General features: G+C 32.1%; 2 protein-coding genes across 3 annotated transcripts; one reads left to right on the top strand and one right to left on the bottom strand.

Annotated features, from left to right (window-relative positions):
- Positions 1–1,234: 1,234 nt before the first annotated feature.
- Positions 1,235–21,586, top strand: LOC134699208 (replication factor C subunit 2-like). 2 transcript variants are annotated; one of them, XM_063560815.1, is made up of 10 exons: positions 1,235–1,428; positions 2,431–2,542; positions 2,989–3,095; positions 3,883–3,984; positions 4,545–4,645; positions 5,387–5,544; positions 6,820–6,885; positions 17,074–17,221; positions 17,363–17,409; positions 21,056–21,586. In XM_063560815.1, exons 1-10 carry the CDS (start codon positions 1,349–1,351, stop codon positions 21,167–21,169), a joined length of 1,035 nt encoding a protein of 344 aa, XP_063416885.1. In that variant the 5' UTR covers positions 1,235–1,348; the 3' UTR covers positions 21,170–21,586. The 2 variants fall into 2 exon arrangements, with proteins under 2 accessions (XP_063416885.1, XP_063416884.1); XM_063560814.1 differs by lacking the exon at positions 17,363–17,409 and having other exon boundaries at positions 17,074–17,268; positions 21,056–21,585.
- On the bottom strand, positions 7,485–15,994 carry LOC134699263 (uncharacterized). The gene is made up of 5 exons (XM_063560872.1): positions 15,882–15,994; positions 11,477–14,956; positions 9,916–11,103; positions 8,999–9,173; positions 7,485–8,614 (listed from the first exon to the last, which is right to left on the bottom strand). The coding sequence occupies exons 2-4, from the start codon at positions 14,950–14,952 to the stop codon at positions 9,101–9,103; spliced, it is 4,737 nt and encodes a 1,578-aa protein (XP_063416942.1). The 5' UTR covers positions 14,953–14,956; positions 15,882–15,994; the 3' UTR covers positions 7,485–8,614; positions 8,999–9,100.
- Positions 21,587–22,188: the final 602 nt, after the last annotated feature.

The following is a 22,188-nucleotide window of genomic DNA, read 5'->3' as shown; positions in this document are numbered from 1 at the left end:
TCATTTTCTATTTGATTGTAACAAATTTGAGGATGATAGAAATTGTATGTTAGCTAGAATTGCACAATATAATTCTTATTTTAATCATATGAACAGTCAAAGCAAAATTATTTGGTTATTTAGTGTAGAAAATGTTGAGTTACTTAAAATAATATGTAATTTTATATACAAACATCTTCCTTAGTGAAGATTAGTTAAAGGAAATCTATGTGTGTATATACATTTGATTGGACATAGAAAATTATATTCATCTGAATATCACAAACATACTAGCCGATTAAAAAAAAAAATAATTGTTAAGATATATTATTTATTCAAATGTTCTCATATCCTTGAGGCATCGTCCCCTGGTATCAACTGCATTCAAGTTACCTATGATGCTTCCTTGTTTGCTTTTGATACAGGTAGGAAAGAGACATTTACACACATTTTACATGCCTATGGCCCATAAGGTATCGCCCCCTGGTGTCAGCTGCCTTTAGGAAACCATAATGGTTTCCTATTTGCTGCTGACACAGGATGAGTCATGGACATGTTTAATTTCTACTTTCTTTTTGGCTAATTATTATATATTTAATTGATCCAACTTTTTGTGTACTATACATATGTGGATATCTATTTTTCTTTTTTTTTCTTTTTGGGCTGCTTGTTTGTTACCTATATCAACCACACTTGCAATAAAATGCATTAGTATTAAAAAAAAACATACTATAGATTCTTTATCTACGTATTCTTTAAGAACTTAAATAGTTCTCGTTTAACTTTTTTTTTTTATCTCATTGTTTGTATTGTATTATGAAAAAATTATTGATGTTGTAATGTTTATGCCCTTTGGGGCCCATAATTGGAAATAAAATATCTTATTTTATCTTATCTTATCTTATCTATCTGTATAATACAATTGTATTATAGGAACTTTCTGGTATAGAAAGTCCCTGATGTATCGCACCTGAGACTACTATAATACATTTGACACATATGTGTTATAGTAGTCTCAGCTCGCACGGATAATTTTATAGCAATAACTTGATCAGTCGTTTTTTTTTCAGAAAGTATTTTATTTTCACTGATATGAATGAACCCTATTTATGAAAGAACTTTGTTTTTCATTTGCAGCAAAGCCATTATGGATATATATAATATATATATATGTATGAATCGTGAAATAGATGAACGATGTCCATTACATGAAGAAGAAGAAGAAATTACGGAAACTATCGATGACCGTCTTTGTTTGACACTACAAGAATTTGATTATTTCCGGTAGAATTCGCGGCAAATTTTATAACACACAATTTATTGTTATTGATCTGACAGATTTGTGCAGTATCATTTAAAACCATAAGTCATGGCAGAAACACAAGAAATGGAGACAGAAGAGGCAGTTCCCCAGAAGCCTACTCCAAAAACTACATATGAAATGCCTTGGTAAGACAGAAAATTATGAAATATTACACATAATATTGAAGGCATATTCATATTGTATGAAAAAGTACATGTACCTGGAGATGATCTGTATTCCCCTCTGAAAATTAACCAAGTCTTCACGCTTAACCACGAGTACGACAGCATTGGTTTGCAAAATTTCTTTTAGGCTTGTTAAATTCTCTGAAAGCCTTAAATTGGGATAATCAAACTCAAATGTTAAAAAAAATGAGCGTCTGGCTTGAAGACTCAAGAAATTAAGGCTGCTAACCAGAGGATCAGATAAGATTACCGAAAATATACTTCTTTGCTCCATTCTATTTTCGAATATTATAATACAACAGGAACAAGTACCATATATACATCCCAGGCGGAAATGATTAAATGACATCAGGGCCTTTCATGGGTAGCAATTCCCTTTACCTGTCACGGAATAGAAGTTCCTTCATAATATAAGTTCTAAATGGAAAAACTATTCTGGAATATTATTTCCACAGGAATAAATATTACAGTAGATGTTCCTAACGGAATAAATAGTATAGAATAGTTGTTCCAACAGGTACAGGTATTATGACATTGTTTATAATAAAGTTTCCACTGGAACTTCTGTCAGGTGGAACAAATATACGTTGACATACCGTCAGGTGTCAGACAGCCATTTTCGGCTACAGTTAGGTTAAAATGGTATAAATGTTACTGTCATTAGAAAAAAAACCAATGTGATTGGTCAAAATCAATCAATGTTTTAGCTCACCTGGCCCAAAGATGGAAGAGAAGCACTGTTTAAATAGGTTTAATCAGTGAAAGATCAATATTAGGTAAATATGGTTTGCAGAAATACAAATATTTTTTTTTTTAGGCCTGAAGTAAAAAAATCAACTTAAAATTTGTTCTTTACAAATGAATATACATTATGTACATGAATTACATGTATGACTCATTTTACTAAAATACCTATTGAGCTATTTCTTTTATACAGTTAGTCCAATTTAATTTATTTTACAGGGTTGAAAAATACAGACCAGTCAAATTACACAGCATTGTTGGTAATGATGAAACAATTAGCCGACTAGAAGTATTTGCTAGAGAGGGAAATGTGCCAAACATCATAATAGCGGTAATTTAAGCTTTTAAGTTTTTTAAGTGATGAATAAAAATGTATTGGATGCTAAATATGAAAAAATAAACATTTGGTTATTATCAGTGACAGACTGTGTAAGGGATTGATAGCCAGTGGATTGATAGCCAGTAGAGGTAGTATCAGTGAGTCATTTATCTAAAAAAACAAAAAATATGCATGTACCTACCAAAGATGAACATCTGTTTTTACACAACCATTAACATGCCGCCTGTGACCATGAACCTCCAAACAGTGGGACCATGACAAACAGTAAGCTGTAAAATTGCTCATGATATATAATTTTTTAAAAACACTTGACTTGGTAGTTACTTACATTAACATGTTGATTTTACACTTTCATGATTTGATATGAAATGTTTTCGAAAAAGCTTTCAATTTAATCAATACAATTCTTAGCATTGTCAGTTTATTTCTATTTGCAGGGTCCTCCTGGAACTGGAAAAACAACAAGTATTCTGTGTTTAGCCAGAGCCCTGTTGGGAACCTCATTCAGAGATGCAGTACTTGAACTAAATGCATCTAATGAAAGGTAATGAAGAAAAGGAAGAGTAAATAATTGCCTGTAGTGTCTAAGGAAGTGATTCAAAGAGCTAACCTGTCTTACTGAGAAAAGGACTAAATAATGAAAAGGCAATCCATTTCCCAATCTTTCACTTCTCTTGATTAATGAAATGATGTATAATACAAAAACTAAAGGATATGGGGTATTGTATTCATCCATGACACAAAAAATGTAAAAGCACAGCAAAAAACACACTGAAAGAGAAAGCTTTGATTTTGTTGAGAATCATCAGGCAGAGTTCTCATTTAAATAGATATGGATTCAACAATTGAGTACAAAAGTGTACTAATAAAGACAGGAACATAAAAGTGTACTATTAAAGACTAGGTGTCATTCAATGTTAAAAGTAGTCTAGAAAGTAACCTAAGAATGTTGTAGGGCTACAATAGAGCATTTAGTTGTACATGTTGTATCATTGATCTGGATCTCTAAGTTTGTTTGAACCTTTTCCTACAAAATCTGTGAACATTAAATTCCAAGAATAATAATGCATTGTAATGAATTTATCGTAATATTCTGCACATTTTGCTACATTTTTGTACTTATCTGATTCCCAAGACTATCACAATTTTATTCAGACTTACAAGTTCTTGAAAAACTTTGTTTAGAAATAAGAATGTTGCAATATTGGGAATAAAAGTTGAAAATATTTTGGTGCAGAATTGTAATATACGAACCATATTGTTGGATTGAATCTTCTATATATTTTTTTTTTCTATTAAATTTTTATTTATACATGTTTCTTATTCTACAGAGGTATTGATGTGGTGAGAAACAAAATTAAAATGTTTGCCCAACAGAAAGTAACCTTGCCTAAAGGTCGCCACAAAATAGTCATTTTAGATGAGGCAGACAGGTAAGACTTTTAACAGAAACAGAAAAATTAACTGAAAAGAGAAAAAAATTGTAATAATTTTAGGTTTAATTCAAACTCATCTTGTATTATGTGGTATAAACTCTCCTTTTACAACATTGAAATGATTGTGCGCTCAGTATACCTTCCTTTTACTGTTATAGGACACTTATACAAAATATAAATAAAATGTTGATGGGTTGTATAACATAAAGTAAAAGTTGATTACTCATGAAAAAAGTTTAAGGAGTTGGAAATCTAAATCTAAAGTCATTGATAATAAAAAATATGACTATTATTTACATTAATTGCTTTGGTATGCTCCACATGTACTATGCAGTTTTACAATGTTGATAAACATTGAAACAACTATCTTCAAATGGCTCATTTGAACTGATATAATCTGTCTTCACATTGTTTTGCCCAAACAGTTATACTATGATAAACAAGATGGACTAGATTGATGGCATTTTAGCTTGAAGATAAGTGCCACATGGTTTTCTTGTTTTATTGAATCAAATAAGACCTGAGAAAAGCATATATATGTTATTATATGTTTTCAGTATGACTGATGGTGCCCAGCAAGCTTTAAGAAGAACAATGGAAATTTACTCAAAAACAACTAGATTTGCCTTAGCTTGTAATGCTTCAGATAAAATAATAGGTAATATGTATACTATATCAATCTCATTTTATAAATATGTATAAACTTAATTTATTTTAAAGTTAATTCCAGAAAGTAGTTTTATTATGTTAAATTATTAACAGTGATAAGAATGTCCAGGTAATAATTTTTGGATGCAGAGCAATCTCCCATAGTCATTAAGATTTCTATAACTTTTACAAGTTGGAAAGAAATTTGTTTCCATTCTTGAATTTCTCATGATTACATTGCTCTAATAGAGTGTTTTGTTGTATTTCTTTTAAAGGAATCCTTACTATTTATAAGTATAGTTTCATGGGCACTGGAAATAATTTTGTTAAATTCTGCCTATTTACATGTCTCCACAGAAATTTGTATGGCTTTGTAGTTACTTACCACCTGTGCACACAATATTTCTTTAAGTTCTTGAGGTAAAGGTTTGTACTCTTAAATTTATAAAAAGGAAGTTGGCAGACCAGAAAGAAAAAAAAAATCAGCATGTTTTGAAGGCAAATGTTTTTTGTAGAAGCATAAGGGGAGATATTTCAAGAATTTTAAGATTAATTTAAAGTCCGACAAATTTAGACAAAAAATAGATGTCCAACAAATGATAAAAGTTTTAAAGTAATTAGAGAAAGTTATAAGAGAATGCAAGAAAGCTTCTGTAATAAAAGACTCATTAGCCTCAGCTTTCCAGTTGTTTTTGTTATATTCTCATGGTTATTTTACATTGCTTACAATTACAATTGCTAACAATAACAGAACCAATACAGTCCAGATGTGCAGTACTGAGATATTCCAAACTAACAGACCAACAGGTGCTTAAGAGATTATTAGAAGTGTGTGAAGAAGAAAAAGTCAGCTATACTGATGATGGATTAGAGGCTATTGTGTTTACAGCACAGGGTGATATGAGACAGGTGAGGTTTCCTTCTTAAAATAGAATGTGTTGTATTAACTGCTGGATGGGATGAAGTACCAAACAAATTTGATTATTTTTTTGTAAATGTATCAATGAATTTAGGATTGTATTTCACTTTGTTTCTACATTGTAACATTTATTGTCCTATATTCTCAAATATATAAAGTCTTAAAAGTTAATCATGTGCAACAAGTCCTATCTTGTGAGTCAGTAAAAAAATAGTTGGACCAGTAAAATTTTCCTGAAAAGAGTTCTTGTGGAGAGTTGTCTCATTACAGCAATCATACCACATCTTCTTATATTTACATTTACAACATGTACAAGCCACACAAGGGTACAGAAATTTAAAAAAAGACAGATTTTCTTGCTTATAAGTTAAAAGGTTTTTCATGTGTATTTAGGTCAAGATGCTTAAAAGTCTATTATTTTTTTCTACCTTAAAATCACGGGATTCTGTCTTAGACCCTCATATATATTGTTTAATATTGGCATTGTCCATGTATATTTTCAGTACATCAGTGTAAAGCCAATCAACAGTTAAATCACATGGAAATTCATGATTATAATTAAATAAATATTCTTTCATTACAATATAACAATAAACAGATGTAGTATGATTCATCTATCCATTTTAGTTCAAATAAGAAAGGAAAAAAGCCTTTTAATGTCACCATACAACCTTGAACAATGAGAAGCACTGAATTACATGCTAATATACATTGCAGAAAATATATATCTTCGTTTGACAAAAAATGTTTGAGTTACATTGGTTTAAGGATATACTTAGGTGAGGTTAGGTGAAAATTTGAGAAATTAAAATTGATACTATAAGTTGGTAGAGCATCAATTAAGGATAAAGATTTAAGCTAAAAATATTGATGGGTCAAGGACCTTCTTTTTCCGAGATATATGAGATTTAAAATATGGCGGGAAAAGGCTGACTCAGACTTTACCTTGTATTTGCATCGGTATTATTTGGGTCTCAAGACAAAAGAAAGAAAATCAAGAATCTTCTAAAAACTTGGTAAATGATATTTCATGACCTATTAAGTTTTATATGAAAAAATGAATGGGTGTTATGGGGCAAAATATTTTACATTGTATTGTATGGAAAAACACCAAGGAGTCCAAACATTTGACACAAATTTCAAAACCTCACCTAAGTACATCCTTAACTTATACAGGGAAAACCTTATTTGGAGCAGCAAAATTTAGATATTGAGTAAAATGATTTTACAAGAGAAATTATTATTATGTTTACATATCTTTACAGGCATTAAACAATATACAATCAACATTTCAAGGCTTTGGTCATGTTAATAGTGAAAATGTTTTCAAGGTAAGTGATTTATATATTGAAGGAAGTCTTGGGAGTTTCTTTAATTTGCATGAATAAAAGTCCAATAGACAAAGATACAGGGGAATTTTGGTAACTAGTTTTGAATATTTTAAACAACTTGACAATGGTCTTGGGACAATAAGATTCATTAATAGCGCCACATAAGAATGAAGACCACTGTTACTTGTACAAACAAATCTTAACAAATATAATATTTTATTAATTTATTATATTTTCCTTGTCCTATCAACATTTGAGTACATTATGGATTGAAACGGTATGAGGACACCTCATCATGAAACGACTGAAACATTTCTATTAGCTTATCAAAAAATCGTTTGGCTGTTAAGATGTTTTCACATCAGAAATTATATAAACTTAACTGCCTTAATTCAGGGGTTTCCATCATTTGTGAAAAAGCTGCATATTATAATGTCATAATTTCTGTTTAAATCGTGTGTACTTTCTTATGCAGTTAGAAGACGGTCATTAATCATTATTTTCATGGATAAAATAAAAACACTGTAATCAATCGGGATGTGTAGACAATTATAATAAAAATGTTTCTTTTCAGTTTTTAGAAAAAGTTCTGATATAAGGGTCATTCTATGGTGGTGATAACAAAACCTGGGACATTCATAGCATTTTAAAAAATGAAAGAAAATATGATATCTGTACTTTTTTCTTATAGTTAAACCAATCGATAGTCCAACTTAATTGACAAAAAGATAGTTTAAAGTCGGATATTATTTATTTACCTGTTTTAATGCTAGTCATTATCAGAGTAACGCTTGTTACATGGTTTCCAACAAATACATGTAGTAGTAGCTATTACTATAATTAAGCTTGGTTTTTGAGTGAAAAGTGTTTATCTAGGATCCAGCAACAAGTTTTCTTTTCCTCATATATTGTATTATTGATTTGAGAAAATTTAAAGCGCATTTAATGCACCTGATTTAAAAGTACTCCACGTCCTTACTCTTTTTTCATTGTGTCGCTTTAGCTCTGAATATTTTTATCCCTTGTATAATATTTGTTGATAGAGTATTATCTAAACTAGTATCTTAAAACATCAATCTATTGATTTAATGATTGGAATATATCAAACTTTTTAATTTTCTGAATATGATAACGTATGTTACAGTGGACACGAATAACGAAGGTTACATTAAGTGTCCAAATGATAAGTGAATATACAAGTTTATTTCAATATCTAATCGAATTATTCATAAACCAAATCAAAAATGTAAATGATATAAAAACTGAAAACATGATGAAATATAAAATTGCTTATGTTGAAACCCATTTTTTCATTATTTTTGGACACAATGTAACAATCGTTATCAAAAAACTTTGCTAATTTTTAACCACTATGTAAATAACAGTAATGTTTTGCGAATTTATGAAGTCTGCAAGTGTTCTGCTTAACGTTACAGCGTTTTTATGTGATTTACAAAGAATCATATACACGTTGCAACTATGTTATGTAAATATTTCAATTTTATGTCAGGGTAATGTTCACCATATCCGTTCTTGCCCTTTAGTATGATATTGTGATTCCCTGATATTCATTACAAATATATGTATAGATAGTTTCCTAACTTTAAGCGTTTGTTTTTAATGTACTTTAATCAGAAGAAAAATAAAATATTGATATATAGTTGATTTTTTAATTGTGACATATCCCAAAGTCATGACTGCATTTCTCCTTTTTGTTCTTCTTATAAACCTGAAAAATAAAAGAAATATATTACATATTCATAAGATGTTTTTGTTTCAATCATGTAATCAATTTCCATTTCATTTAACTTAAAACACATATATATCCGTGACAAAGTATTGAATTTGTTCATTTATTGTGCTTACCTTCTGTGTGAAAGCTTAAGAGAAATTCAAAGACACCGAATAAAACGACTTAAAAATCGGAAGAATTAGACAATAAACTGACCACAATGATGGTAATTTAAAAGAAAGGTCTGGACCGACTTCAGGACACTCTGTAACAAGTGAAACTGATTGAATCAGGTAATCGGAAAGGTAGGCTTTTCAGTTCCAAACGTGGAACTTGTGTATAAATAGTATAATATTATTTGTTTAGCAGATGGCTAATTACCATTAAAGCTGTAATATTTCCGACGTCCCTTCATTTGGATAGTAGGTGGCAAAAGTTTCTTTATCACTTCATCATTGGATATAATATACTGTTGCTCATTCTCTATCCACCAAGTACATGCCTTATTAGTTGGACTCTTTTTTGAATAAAACTTGACCCATGGCCATTCTGTAACCTGTATAATATAACATTCATATTGGAAGGCATTTGTTCTGTTTGAGATTGAACCAATGAATGAAAAAAGAATATAATGAATTAGCCATTTAAACTTCACAATGTATAGCATTACTTATGTGAATTTGCAACCCAATTTAAAAAAAAAAACATAAGCTTTTAAAATTGTTCATGAAATTTTGTTGTTCTATCAAAGTACGTATACTCCTCTATTTCAGAAAAAAAGTTTCTTATTTTACATATATGCATGATGTTAAATTGCTTATGACTATAAAACAATAAGTTAAACCTTCATGCTATCAACATGCTGAACAAAGCACCATGCAATTGTATTAATTTCCGCCATGTGTACTTAGGGTGGACTAAGGTTTTGTTATTTTGGATCCATTCAACTTACAACAACTGGAAAACTAATTGCACCATGAGCAACAAGTAGATATGTTCCTGTGATCTGATAGCTGTGAGTGGTGATAATGTGATTGGTGAGAACATGAATATATGCATTAATAGTGAAATGGTGAGAAATTAAAATCAAATAAAGCTTGATGAATATGCTGAGATCATGAATGATATGAGAAAATGAAAAAGAAAAATGAATAAAAAATGTTTTTGTAGGATGTATCTATATTAACAATGCACATGACAAATAAACAACAAAAGAATTTATCATTTAAATATATAAATCTAAATTGTCTATCTTTTAATTATGAGTGATAAAATCTTTAACTATTTAAAAGTCTCACCTGTGTTGGTCATCCTCTTTTCTACAATTGAATGTTTTGTGCTCATCACTTGTGGTTCCATTAATTCCTGTGTTCTTATCATGTGGCAATCTATTGATGCATGTGTTGTGCTCATCTGTGGTATCATTGATGTCTTGGGGTTCATCACCAGTTATTGCAGTGGTAACTTGGGGTTCATCAACAGTTGTGCCATTGATGTCTTGGGGCTCATCACCAGTTGTGGCAGTGATGAATTTGGTTTCATCAACAGGTGTGACATTGATGTCTTGGGGCTCATCAACAAATGTACCATTGATGTCTTGGAGCTCAACACCGGACGTGCCATTGGTGTCTTGGGGTACATCACCAGTTGTGCCATTGATGTCTTGGTGCTCATCACCAGTTTTGGTTTTGATGTTTTTGGGCTCATCACCAGTTGCGCCATTGATGTTTTGGGTCTCACCACAAGTTGTGCCATTAATGTTTTGGGTCTCATTGGCAGGTGTGCCTTCGATGTTTTGGGTCTCAACACAAGTTGTGCCATTGATGTCCAGTGGCTCATCACCAGTTGTGGCATTGTTTTGGGTCTCTCCAACAGTTGTGTCTTTGGTCTTATCACTAGTTGTGCCATTGACATTTTGGCTTTCTCCATCAGTTGTGCCATTGATGTCTTGGGTCTCATCACCAGTTGTGCCATTAATGTCTTCGGGCTCACCACCAGTTGTATCATTGGTGTCTTGGAACTCATCACCAGGTGCACCATTGATATCTGTGATGTCAACACTAGTAGCGCCATTGATGTTTTGGGTATCTCGAACAGTTGTGCCGTTGATGTCTTTGGGTTCACCATCAGTTGTGACATTGATGTCTTGGGGTTCACCGTCAGTTGCGCCATTGATGTTTTGGTTATCTTCAACAGTTGGGCAATTAATGTCTTGGGGTTCACCATCAGTTGTGCACTTGATGTCTTGGGGTTCATCACCAGTGCCATTGATGTGTTGGGTCTCAGCACAAGTTGTACCATTGATTTCTTGGGGTTCATTCCCAGTTGTGACGTTGATGTCTTGGGTCTCAACAATAGTTGAACCATTGATGTCTTGGGGTTCACCATCAGTTATGCCATTGATGTCGCAGGGTTCATCAACAGTTGTGCCATTGATGGCTGTGTTTTTATCATTAACCACACCATTATTGTCATCAAATTCGACACTGAAAAAGGAAACAATATAAAGATTTAATAGCTTTTTTTTCAATATTTAAAGATTATATATATAAGTTTTCCCACTGTCTTGCATTATTATCTCATTACAAGTAATATATATATATATATATATATATATATGTATGTCTGTTTCATATTCTCTTAAAGCCTTGACAAATACCCCTGCACTGATTTAATTGTTTGAACTGTTTGTTATAATGCATAGTATCAATTTAAGTGACTGTACATGTGTGTTAGGAAACATGCCATTTTTTGAATTATTGGTTTGATATAATAATATAAAAGGCAGTTTACGATATAATTGAGTGTTTTGATTCATTTTTGACATTTTCCAAACTAACAGCAATGCGAGCTACTTACTTGGTCACAGTCTGCAATAGTGTCATCATAACACTGTCATCCAAAGAGAACGCTTCGTCCCCATCCTCAAGAAAGTCTATGTCAACTTCTGGAGTTTTTAGATGATATGAAGGTATTAGGGGAACAAAGTGATTTGGAACCCAGTTGTGTTTGGTCATATCGGTTCTTGTAGAGCTCCACATGATGACAAAAGGAGTTTCTTTACTTGAGCTTTGTATCAGGTTATTTCTCGGCAAAATTTGTCTGTTGAGTGTAAGCCTTGGTAATTGGGCTCCTAAATCTGGGTATACAGAATACATTCTAGTATTTGCACATGATGACAATGCAAATAACTGCCAAATTCCCATAAATATGCCACATTTGACAATCTCAGAAACTTCAGCGTCATAAATTCTGCTAATGACTTCATTGGTAAGTTTGTCGCCGGGTGTGTATTTTTCCGAAAACATTGCATATGTTTTTACAAGATTCTTAGCTTCTTTTTGAGGTAAATCAACACCTTTATTTAGGTATTCGTTATCAACATATTGGTGCTTATACAAACACATTTCCACCACGATACGCGCTCTTATTTCTTTGTGGGCAGTTTCATTGCCAAAGCAGGCGACACTAGCAGACCTAGGGAGGCAATTTCCATCTCCAATAACGCAAACTGGTAACATTGAGCTGAATAATTCAAGTCCGTCTCTAGGCATACAATCTATTGCTTGCCTGTCTGCAGCAAGGTTATGAGTCACCATAGCAATGTCTTTATCGACTGTAAATGGGTAACTGTGGAACATTGGACTTTCATTAATCTCAATACATTTTGCCTGAAGGTCATCAAATGATTCTGAGGACTGTAAATAAAGTAAAACCATCTGGAAATATGCACTACGTTCTTTCGGCCACTCATTATCAAAACGATCATTAACAGCCTCATCTTTGGTCCTTTTAACATATTTCTTGTTCAGGGGGACTTTTGTTTTTTTCCTTAAACTGTCATTCTTTTTTTTGGATTTTATCCCTTGTGTCTCATCTTTTTTTATCATATTTCTCTTTTGGGTCTTGTCTGTATTTTTGCTTCCAAAGTCCCTTTTGTTTAAGGGAACACTCTTATTTTTCTTTGATGTGCTTTCCCAATCATCAACATGTTGTAGGTTAATACACGTGCCATTGTGTGTAGTGCATTCTCTACAAAAGCAGCTAAGTAAACGTGTTGCCAATGTTCCGTCAGCTAGAGATTTGACACCATGCTTCTTTCTTGTATCTTTAATAGCTTTGACGTTAATTCGGTCTGGTCTTTGTCGTTGAATGTCTTTTTCCTCAACAAGAAAAAAGGCACGCTGTGTGTGGCAACATTTTTCATCGGTGTCTTTTGGTTTTGTCAAAGCACCCTTTGCATACATATAAAATTCCTCTGCGGTTCTAACTATTGTATTTCTAGATTTAACCGCATTTGCTACTGTTCTTTTTACAACCCCAAATTCTCCATCGCATGGACCTTTTCCATGTCTCGACCCAAAAAAGTGCTTTTCGATGTGGAATCCAAAGTCGTCTGATCCTTTTCTCAAATCCTCAAAAGGCGTTTTAGATTTGAATTGACTTGCAGCTCCATCTGAGAAGTGTATTTGTCTGTCGATGACAATGTTCTTTCTTTTCAAATACTCGTTTGCTATTGTATTGAAACAATGAACAGCATGACTATCATGTTTCCTATCTGGAGTGATGAAAATCAAACTTTCATTCATATTAGCTGAACACGATTGACAATGGTAGTATGCTACTATTGAAAACAAGGTAACTTGGCCATGATTCCAGTGCGCGCTCTGAGCCTCGTCTTGATACAAACATGTATAATTTTCGGCGAAATCCATGCAAAAAACAACCCACTTCTCAGGTACATTCTTTATAAGTGTGCTGAATTGCTCGTATTGCCAAGCTGCATTATGCAAATGAGCACTAAAAGGACCAATTTCGGCTGCTAATTCTGCCATGAAAAGAGTAACGTTATTCTTTTTCATCTGTAGCATCTTTCTTGTCTTTTTCACCCCTCTGTCTATTATAGTTTGGTTCTCCCATCTGTGCCACTCTAGAGTAGTTGATTTTTTGTTTAAAACATCAGTTAGGGATTTTGTAAATTTCTCAGGGCCACATTTATCGCACCTTCTTTCCAAACATTTTTTATGGTAGAACTGTGAGTTAAGCGCCTTTGAACAAAGGGTTTCTTTAGATATATCATAGCGATTCCTGACAATGCTTCTGTTTCCAACTACTTTTTCAATGGCTTTGACTTTAAGTTCAATGTTTGTGCAGTATTCACACAAACAATTATTGAAAGCATTCTTGTTCATTGTTTTAACGTTGCATGGTCGAAGGGAAGAAAATTTACTGAAACTGATGTTGCATTCTGCATTCTGTTCTCTAAACTTTTCATATGTATCTACAATGCTCACTTCCATTATTCTTTTTGGTTCCATGGTCTTCTTTGACACATGTTTTTTATCCGGTAGGCATCTTGAATTACACGGTTGCCTGAAAAAATCTTCAACTTTTTTTATTGTATCTTCGTCCAAGGCGTCACTTCTTTTCTTGTCAGTCCATACTCCCTTAATTTTTGAACATTTGTATGCAAAAGCCCACGACATACCATAGTTTTTTCTCATGTGTGTGTTACTGGACCAAACTATGCTTGATGCTAAAATGCGTCTCCTACTCAATGCCAACTTCGATCTTTTATATTTTTTACTTTGAATTTCATCCGTTATTTTTGCAAGGGATTGACTACACATTTCCAGTCGTCGTCGTTTTGATGGTGTTAATATGATTCCATCATTTTGCAATGCTGCCCTTTTTCTTGGGGTGGCCGATGCAGCAATACCAGCGAGAACACTTGCGAACTTGTTAGGTGAAGATGGCAGAGATTGTTTAGCGCGGTATACTGCTTTCCTTTCTGCCTCTTTGGTTTTGTACCCTGGGGAAATTGTTCTTGCTTCCTTTTCTTTTTCTTTTGTTGTTAGTTTTTTAACTCTCTTTTCGGCATAATTTAATCTTCTTTTTTCATTAACTCTCCTTCGTTTTTGAGCTGTCATGTTTTTTCTCTGCTCTTTCTTTTTGTCTCGCCAATACTCCCTCTGGTCTTTAACCTTTTGTCTCGTTTTTGGTGTTTTTTGTTGTACCAAGGCATCCTCTTGTGGCGTTTTTAAAATCAATGCAGATTTGTTCTTTTCTCTGAATTTTTGTACCCGAATTCTGGTCTTCTCACGCTGCCTCTCCCTTTGCTGGTCGCCTAACTTTGCCCTATATGCCCTATTTCTTTCAGCTTCTGATGCTAGATATGCTTTGTATGTGTCTGGATTTTCCTTTAACCTGTCTCTATATTCTTTCATTTTCTGTTTGGAAGATTTTTTCTCTAACTTCACTGTCGTTGTTTCATTTTGTATCGGTGTTGCTTTGTTTTTTTCCCTTCGACTGGACCTCAGCTTTACTTTCAGCATTGCTCTGAAATTTGTAAAAGCCCTTAGGAATTGAATCTACGTGAAACGATCGTTACATTAATTATTTTGATTAATTAAAGCACGGTTTATTATAATTGAACATGTAGAACTAAAGACGATGACATTTTTGTCGTTGAATTGAAAACGCGAATGGAAATGATTGGTTATGTAAGAAAAAAATCATCAATACAATTGTATGATAATCACATCACGATCGTTTCAAACGAAACTTTTGCTTGGTGTCTCATGTAACGATCATTAGTTTGCCTTCGTGTCAAATGTAACGATCTTTAAAACTTTAAGATGTATTTCTGTAACGAGCGTTACCAAAAGTAAATTTAATAATAATCTTATCATTTAAAACAAAAAATAATATCTTGTTTCAATATGTTAATAAAAGTTATACAAATAGAAATAGTTCGCTTAATTGTATTAGTTTATTGATTAAAGATAAGACATGATTAAATTACGATCGTTACATATTTTTTATTTCTGGTTTCCAGATGTTACGATCGTGTAAATTTGTGAGTGTCTTTCTGTAACGAGCGAACATAGTATGTACTTATTGCCATTCTAACCTTTTCTAACTTAAAATAATTATGTGTAACACTACTTGACATAACGCAATGTAATTCTATAGATAGAATGAAGCCTTGAACTCGTTTGAACTATTAAAACAGCTGACAGTATAACGATCGTTACAAATTTCCAAAAGAATTTGCTTCCTGGTTTCCATGTGTAACGAGCGTAAACTTATTTGTGTCCAATATGCTGTATCATTACAATATTATTAATGCATATCATCTTTATCTGGTTAACTTGTTTATATCTTTTTTTTTAAACAGTTAAACTCAACAATTTAAAAAGAATAAAGTGAAACCAGAACCATATAAACAAATTACAGTATAAAAATAGACATTGATCGTTACCTGTTTCGAACGTTTCAGTCCTGGACACAAACATAGAACAATCCTTTCTGAAATTCCAGTCAGAGCATCTGTGGTATTTTAATTCAATTAGGTTAAGTTGGGATGGGTTTTAGTGAAAGGTCAAATTTAATTTACAAAATATGTGATACAGTCATTGTTTTTTGCTATATATCGATCGTTACAATATGGACACGAAATGACCTACAATTATAAAACTGTTTACTCTGATAAATCTATGCACTAAAAGTATTAGATATGTAAGATACATTCACACGGATATCAGATGATTTCATAAATCATTTTGTCAATCTGTTATAACAATACCATGTTGAAAATTGAATTAGGATTCTCAGCAATAAAGTTGGACACCACTGTAACAAGCAAAACTGGCTATAGCAAAATTGAAATAATTTTAATGTTATAGCACTTAAAATACTAATTTCAGCTACAAATTGTAGCAGATACTATCACAAAACAAACTGGAACTTTCATTATGATATAAATTTTGAATAAAGGGATTATAATACAAATTTTACTTTTGCACCCAATCCATGTCCCATTACGATGCCAATATTTATCGGAAAATGCTGACATTTTTATTAAATAACATAAAACACTAACCATATTATGAGCATTTGTTATATTTTTTTATTCAAGTGATCTATGATTTATTCAAATACCAAGTTCTATTTAATAATTTTAATAGATAAACTCATTTTTATGCGATTTTCTAATGTACATCAGCTTGTTATCACCACCATAGAGAGACCCATAAATGAACTAAATGCAGTTCTTAATTTCATATTTCAAGGGACATAACTCTAGAAAACTAGAGAATTATCAATTTGTTCATTTCTGCAATATTTTGAATAAAAGTGTTTAATGGCAATACCTCCTGTTTCTGGACACTGAAGAATGTTCAAACAATCCTAGTACTGTTGATTCATTATTATTTGTTAGATACCAATTTTCGTGGGTTTCATGGGTATGGGTTAACCACAAAATCAAATTTCAATGAAATGCATATTTATAATAGGCTTATAAATATACAGAGATTGTCAAAACCAAGAAATCAAATATCCATGAATATGCAAGTTTTCAGGAATCCACAAAAAATAATACCCACGAAAATAAATCAATCCACAGTAATTAATTTACTGTTGCTTTATTGTTACCACATCTTTATTTCCAGGTTTGTGATGAACCCCATCCTGTTCTCATCAAAGACATGTTACAACATTGTGTCAATGGTAATATAGATGAAGCTTACAAAACAATGGCACATTTATGGAGACTTGGCTATTCTCCTGAAGATATTATCACCATTGTGTTCAGAGTCTGTAAGAATCACAGCATGCCAGAATTTCTCAAGTTAGAATTTATAAAGGTAAGAATTACAGCATGCCAGAATTTCTCAAGTTAGAATTTATAAAGGTAAGAATCACAGCATGCCAGAATTTCTCAAGTTAGAATTTATAAAGGTAAGAATCACAGCATGCCAGAATTTCTCAAATTAGAATTTATAAAGGTAAGAATCACAGCATGCCAGAATTTCTCAAGTTAGAATTTATAAAGGTAAGAATCACAGCATGCCAGAATTTCTCAAGTTAGAATTTATAAAGGTAAGAATCACAGCATGCCAGAATTTCTCAAGTTAGAATTTATAAAGGTAAGAATCACAGCATGCCAGAGTTTCTCAAGTTAGAATTTATAAAGGTAAGAATCACAGCATGCCAGAATTTCTCAAGTTAGAATTTATAAAGGTAAGAATCACAGCATGCCAGAATTTCTCAAGTTAGAATTTATAAAGATAAGAATGGTAGTATGCCAGAGTTTCTCAAGTTAGAATTTATAAACGTAAGAATCACAGCATGCCAGAATTTCTCAAGTTAGAATTTATAAAGGTAAGAATCACAGCATGCCAGAATTCTTAAGTTAGAATTTATAAAGGTAAGAATCACAGCATGCCAGAATTTCTCAAGTTAGAATTTATAAAGGTAAGAATCACAGCATGCCAGAATTTCTCAAGTTAGAATTTATAAAGGTAAGAATCACAGCATGCCAGAATTTCTCAAGTTAGAATTTATAAAGGTAAGAATGGTAGTATGCCAGAGTTTCTCAAGTTAGAATTTATAAAGGTAAGAATCACAGCATGCCAGAATTCTTAAGTTAGAATTTATAAAGGTAAGAATCACAGCATGCCAGAATTTCTCAAGTTAGAATTTATAAAGGTAAGAATCACAGCATGCCAGAATTTCTCAAGTTAGAATTTATAAAGGTAAGAATCACAGCATGCCAGAATTTCTCAAGTTAGAATTTATAAAGGTAAGAATCACAGCATGCCAGAATTTCTCAAGTTAGAATTTATAAAGGTAAGAATCACAGCATGCCAGAGTTTCTCAAGTTAGAATTTATAAAGGTAAGAATCACAGCATGCCAGAATTTCTCAAGTTAGAATTTATAAAGGTAAGAATCACAGCATGCCAGAATTTCTCAAGTTAGAATTTATAAAGGTAAGAATCACAGCATGCCAGAATTTCTCAAGTTAGAATTTATAAAGGTAAGAATCACAGCATGCCAGAATTTCTCAAGTTAGAATTTATAAAGGTAAGAATCACAGCATGCCAGAGTTTCTCAAGTTAGAATTTATAAAGGTAAGAATCACAGCATGCCAGAATTTCTCAAGTTAGAATTTATAAAGGTAAGAATGGTAGTATGCCAGAGTTTCTCAAGTTAGAATTTATAAAGGTAAGAATCACAGCATGCCAGAGTTTCTCAAGTTAGAATTTATAAAGGTAAGAATCACAGCATGCCAGAATTTCTCAAGTTAGAATTTATAAAGGTAAGAATCACAGTATGCCAGAGTTTCTCAAGTTAGAATTTATAAACGTAAGAATCACAACATGGCAGAATTTCTCAAGTTAGAATTTATAAACGTAAGAATCACAACATGGCAGAATTTCTCAAGTTAGAATTTATAAAGGTAAGAATGGTAGTATGCCAGAGTTTCTCAAGTTAGAATTTATAAAGGTAAGAATGGTAGTATGCCAGAGTTTCTCAAGTTAGAATTTATAAAGGTAAGAATCACAGCATGCCAGAATTTCTCAAGTTAGAATTTATAAAGGTAAGAATCACAGCATGCCAGAGTTTCTCAAGTTAGAATTTATAAAGGTAAGAATGGTAGTATGCCAGAGTTTCTCAAGTTAGAATTTATAAAGGTAAGAATGGTAGTATGCCAGAATTTCTCAAGTTAGAATTTATAAAGGTAAGAATCACAGCATGCCAGAATTTCTCAAGTTAGAATTTATAAAGGTAAGAATCACAGCATGCCAGAGTTTCTCAAGTTAGAATTTATAAAGGTAAGAATGGTAGTATGCCAGAGTTTCTCAAGTTAGAATTTATAAAGGTAAGAATCACAGCATGCCAGAATTTCTCAAGTTAGAATTTATAAAGATAAGAATGCTAGTATGCCAGAGTATCTCAAGTTAGAATTGATTCAAAGGCCAATAGTCAAGGGTATAGCTTAAACAAGTTATTAGAGAAAAAACAAGCATACTGTAATTGTGGGAATTTTGACAGTTATCTCCTTTGAATGTTTTTTTTTACAATTTAATGTTTATTAGTAGTATTGAAGAAGTGCTAAAATAATCCCCAAAAAATGTTAAATAGATTTTACAATTTTTTCTTTATTCAAGATAAAATTATCATCAAAATACAAGAAATTGGTATTAAATCACTACATGCCTAAACAATGATATAAAGGGAAACATGTAAAAAAAACACTTGAGATCTTAACAGAAATTTGAAAGTATCTGACCCTCTTTATGTTTCAACAGGTGAAAATAACTGTGATAACTGAAAGGTGTAATTACAGACATCGTTTCTTTGAACATAAACGGACATGTCTTATTTCAACACAATTCAAGACAGGAGGAGGTAACTGTTGTAAAAATTCTCAAAATAACAGTTTTCCTGTTATTTTATGTAACAACTTGTTCAGATTATACCATAGACTGTCCAAATTATGTGAATCAAATTGTACTTTAGTTGTAGAGTTTATTTTTTCACATATGCTTGGTAGGTATATTTTTATGAAACTAATTACATGAGATTACATATGCAGCTTAAATGAATTGAATAAATAATACCAGATTATTCTACTGTAATGTCCATGCATGTTTACCTAGTTCACCATAAATAATTTCAATTGAACTGTCAAATTTTTAAAAATAACACCAGTTATCCATTCAGTAATCTTGTTAAGGATAAAAAGAACAAAAGGTAACAAGCCAAATATTACAGCCTTATTGCATAACTAACAACTTAATCTGATAATAACTTCAAAACAATCTATTGATGATTGAATAATTTTTGTTTAAGTTATTTTAAATTGTTATACAAAACTATGGTTCAGAAAAGAACATTGACTTCAACATGTAATTATTTTAAATTACCCGGTACCTCAAAATTATTAGACACTCGAATTCATGGGCAATGATAATCCTATTACAGTACAATATTTGTCCTTTTTCTTTGCAATACTGTCAAGTGAAAAATTTCTTCTTATCCTCGCTTACTTATGTATAATTTTATGTATAATGCTAGAAAATATCCCATGCAATAATAGTTTGTACTAAGAGGGGGTCTCATTGGGGGGTTCCGATCCCTGATCCCGCTTACTGTTTTGTCAGATTCCCGTATCCCGCTTACACTATATACATAAGCAATTCTCATTTTTTTGTCATTTCCCGGGTCTCGCAAGTCCCCATTTCCCGTTTTCGTGACACAATAATTTCACGTGTCACGCTTTAATACAAAAAAATCGGCAATCCCGTGTCATGCTAAGACCCCAATGAGACCCACCTAAGAGACAGTTTTGTTGTGAACTGTGTTTAAGCTAATGCATTGAATTGGCAAAAAAACCAATCAAAACTAGAATTTGATTAGGATGAAAATTTTACAAGATATTCATCAGATAAGAAAATACCAAAATAAGGGCAAAATATCTTCATTCTATTTGAGATTTTAGACATTTTCATACAGAGATAGTTCTTCCGGTTAAAAAATTTTCATATTTGTAACTTTAAAATCAGAATGTCTTATTAATATTGTTAAGATATATATAAAGATATAAATATGAATATTTTTTTAGCACCATTTCTTTTTCATTTCAGGAAATAGGTTATACACATATGAGGATTGCTGAAGGAGTTAATTCATTATTGCAAATGGCTGCTATGCTAGCTAGACTGTGTAAAAAATCAGGAACGCCATCACTTTTAAGTTGAAAGTGTAACTTATTAGACTTACAATCATCACATCTTGAAACTCAAGAATACCATCAGATCTTACTGTTATTCTGTGGTTCTTTATAATCTGAACATTGAATTAGACAAAACAATTGAAAGTACTGCTAAGATTATCTTTGTAAATTTTGTTCATGTCAGAAAAGTAGGAATCACAATTATAAATTTGATTTGTGATAAATAAAACATGTAGTTCACAGATACTTATTATTCTCTATAAATGCACATGTACATAATTTTGAATCAATAACAGCTGTCTATTGTGTAATGGTATTGAATTCATTTTCCTGCATGTACATCCCTATTTGCCTCCCCTAATAACATAATTCCATGGCCAAATTAAGCAATGAATGTAATGATTGCATGTAAAACTCAACATTTGTGTGATATAAGTACCCCAATTAAATAGTGACATTTTTAGGCAGTTAAGCTGCCTTATGCGAGCACCCTGGACTTATGTGCTACTTAATAAATGCTGAAATATGTGCCATTGTTATTATCTAGCTGTCTACTATATTATTTATAACTTCTTGGACAGTTTGTTCATACTTTTCATTCTGGATTACAAAAATATGACCAGAAAAACCTTAAATGATCGTCGATTTTCCCAAAAGTTTTGAAGTTGCACATAGGGAGTAGAGCACATTAGGAATCCTTATGTAGTTTATTATCCCCTGAGCTTTTGGCTAAGATGTCAAAGAACAAATGTATGAAATATTTCATCGACGAAAATTTCTAAAGACAAGTAGTTAAGATTTCCCAAATTGCAAAACTCATAGGAATATTGTTTGTCGTCAATACGTAGTCAACTACGTATATAAGTTCAACTGATCACGCTGTTGGCGGCAATTTTGAATTAGAAGACGAAATTTTCGTATCTTTTTAATTTGGACGCAGGGGTTCAAATAAGCGGTGGTCCGGGGTCTGTGACCTTCCACTTTTGCAGTCGGACTTTCTACTTAATTACTAGCTACGCCCGACGGACCTTGAAAGAAAATCAA

Source organism: Mytilus trossulus, unplaced genomic scaffold, assembly GCF_036588685.1.
Source record: "Mytilus trossulus isolate FHL-02 unplaced genomic scaffold, PNRI_Mtr1.1.1.hap1 h1tg000050l__unscaffolded, whole genome shotgun sequence".
NCBI classification, from domain to species: Eukaryota; Metazoa; Mollusca; class Bivalvia; order Mytilida; family Mytilidae; genus Mytilus; species Mytilus trossulus.
This window is presented reverse-complemented; position numbering and strand designations above follow the sequence as displayed.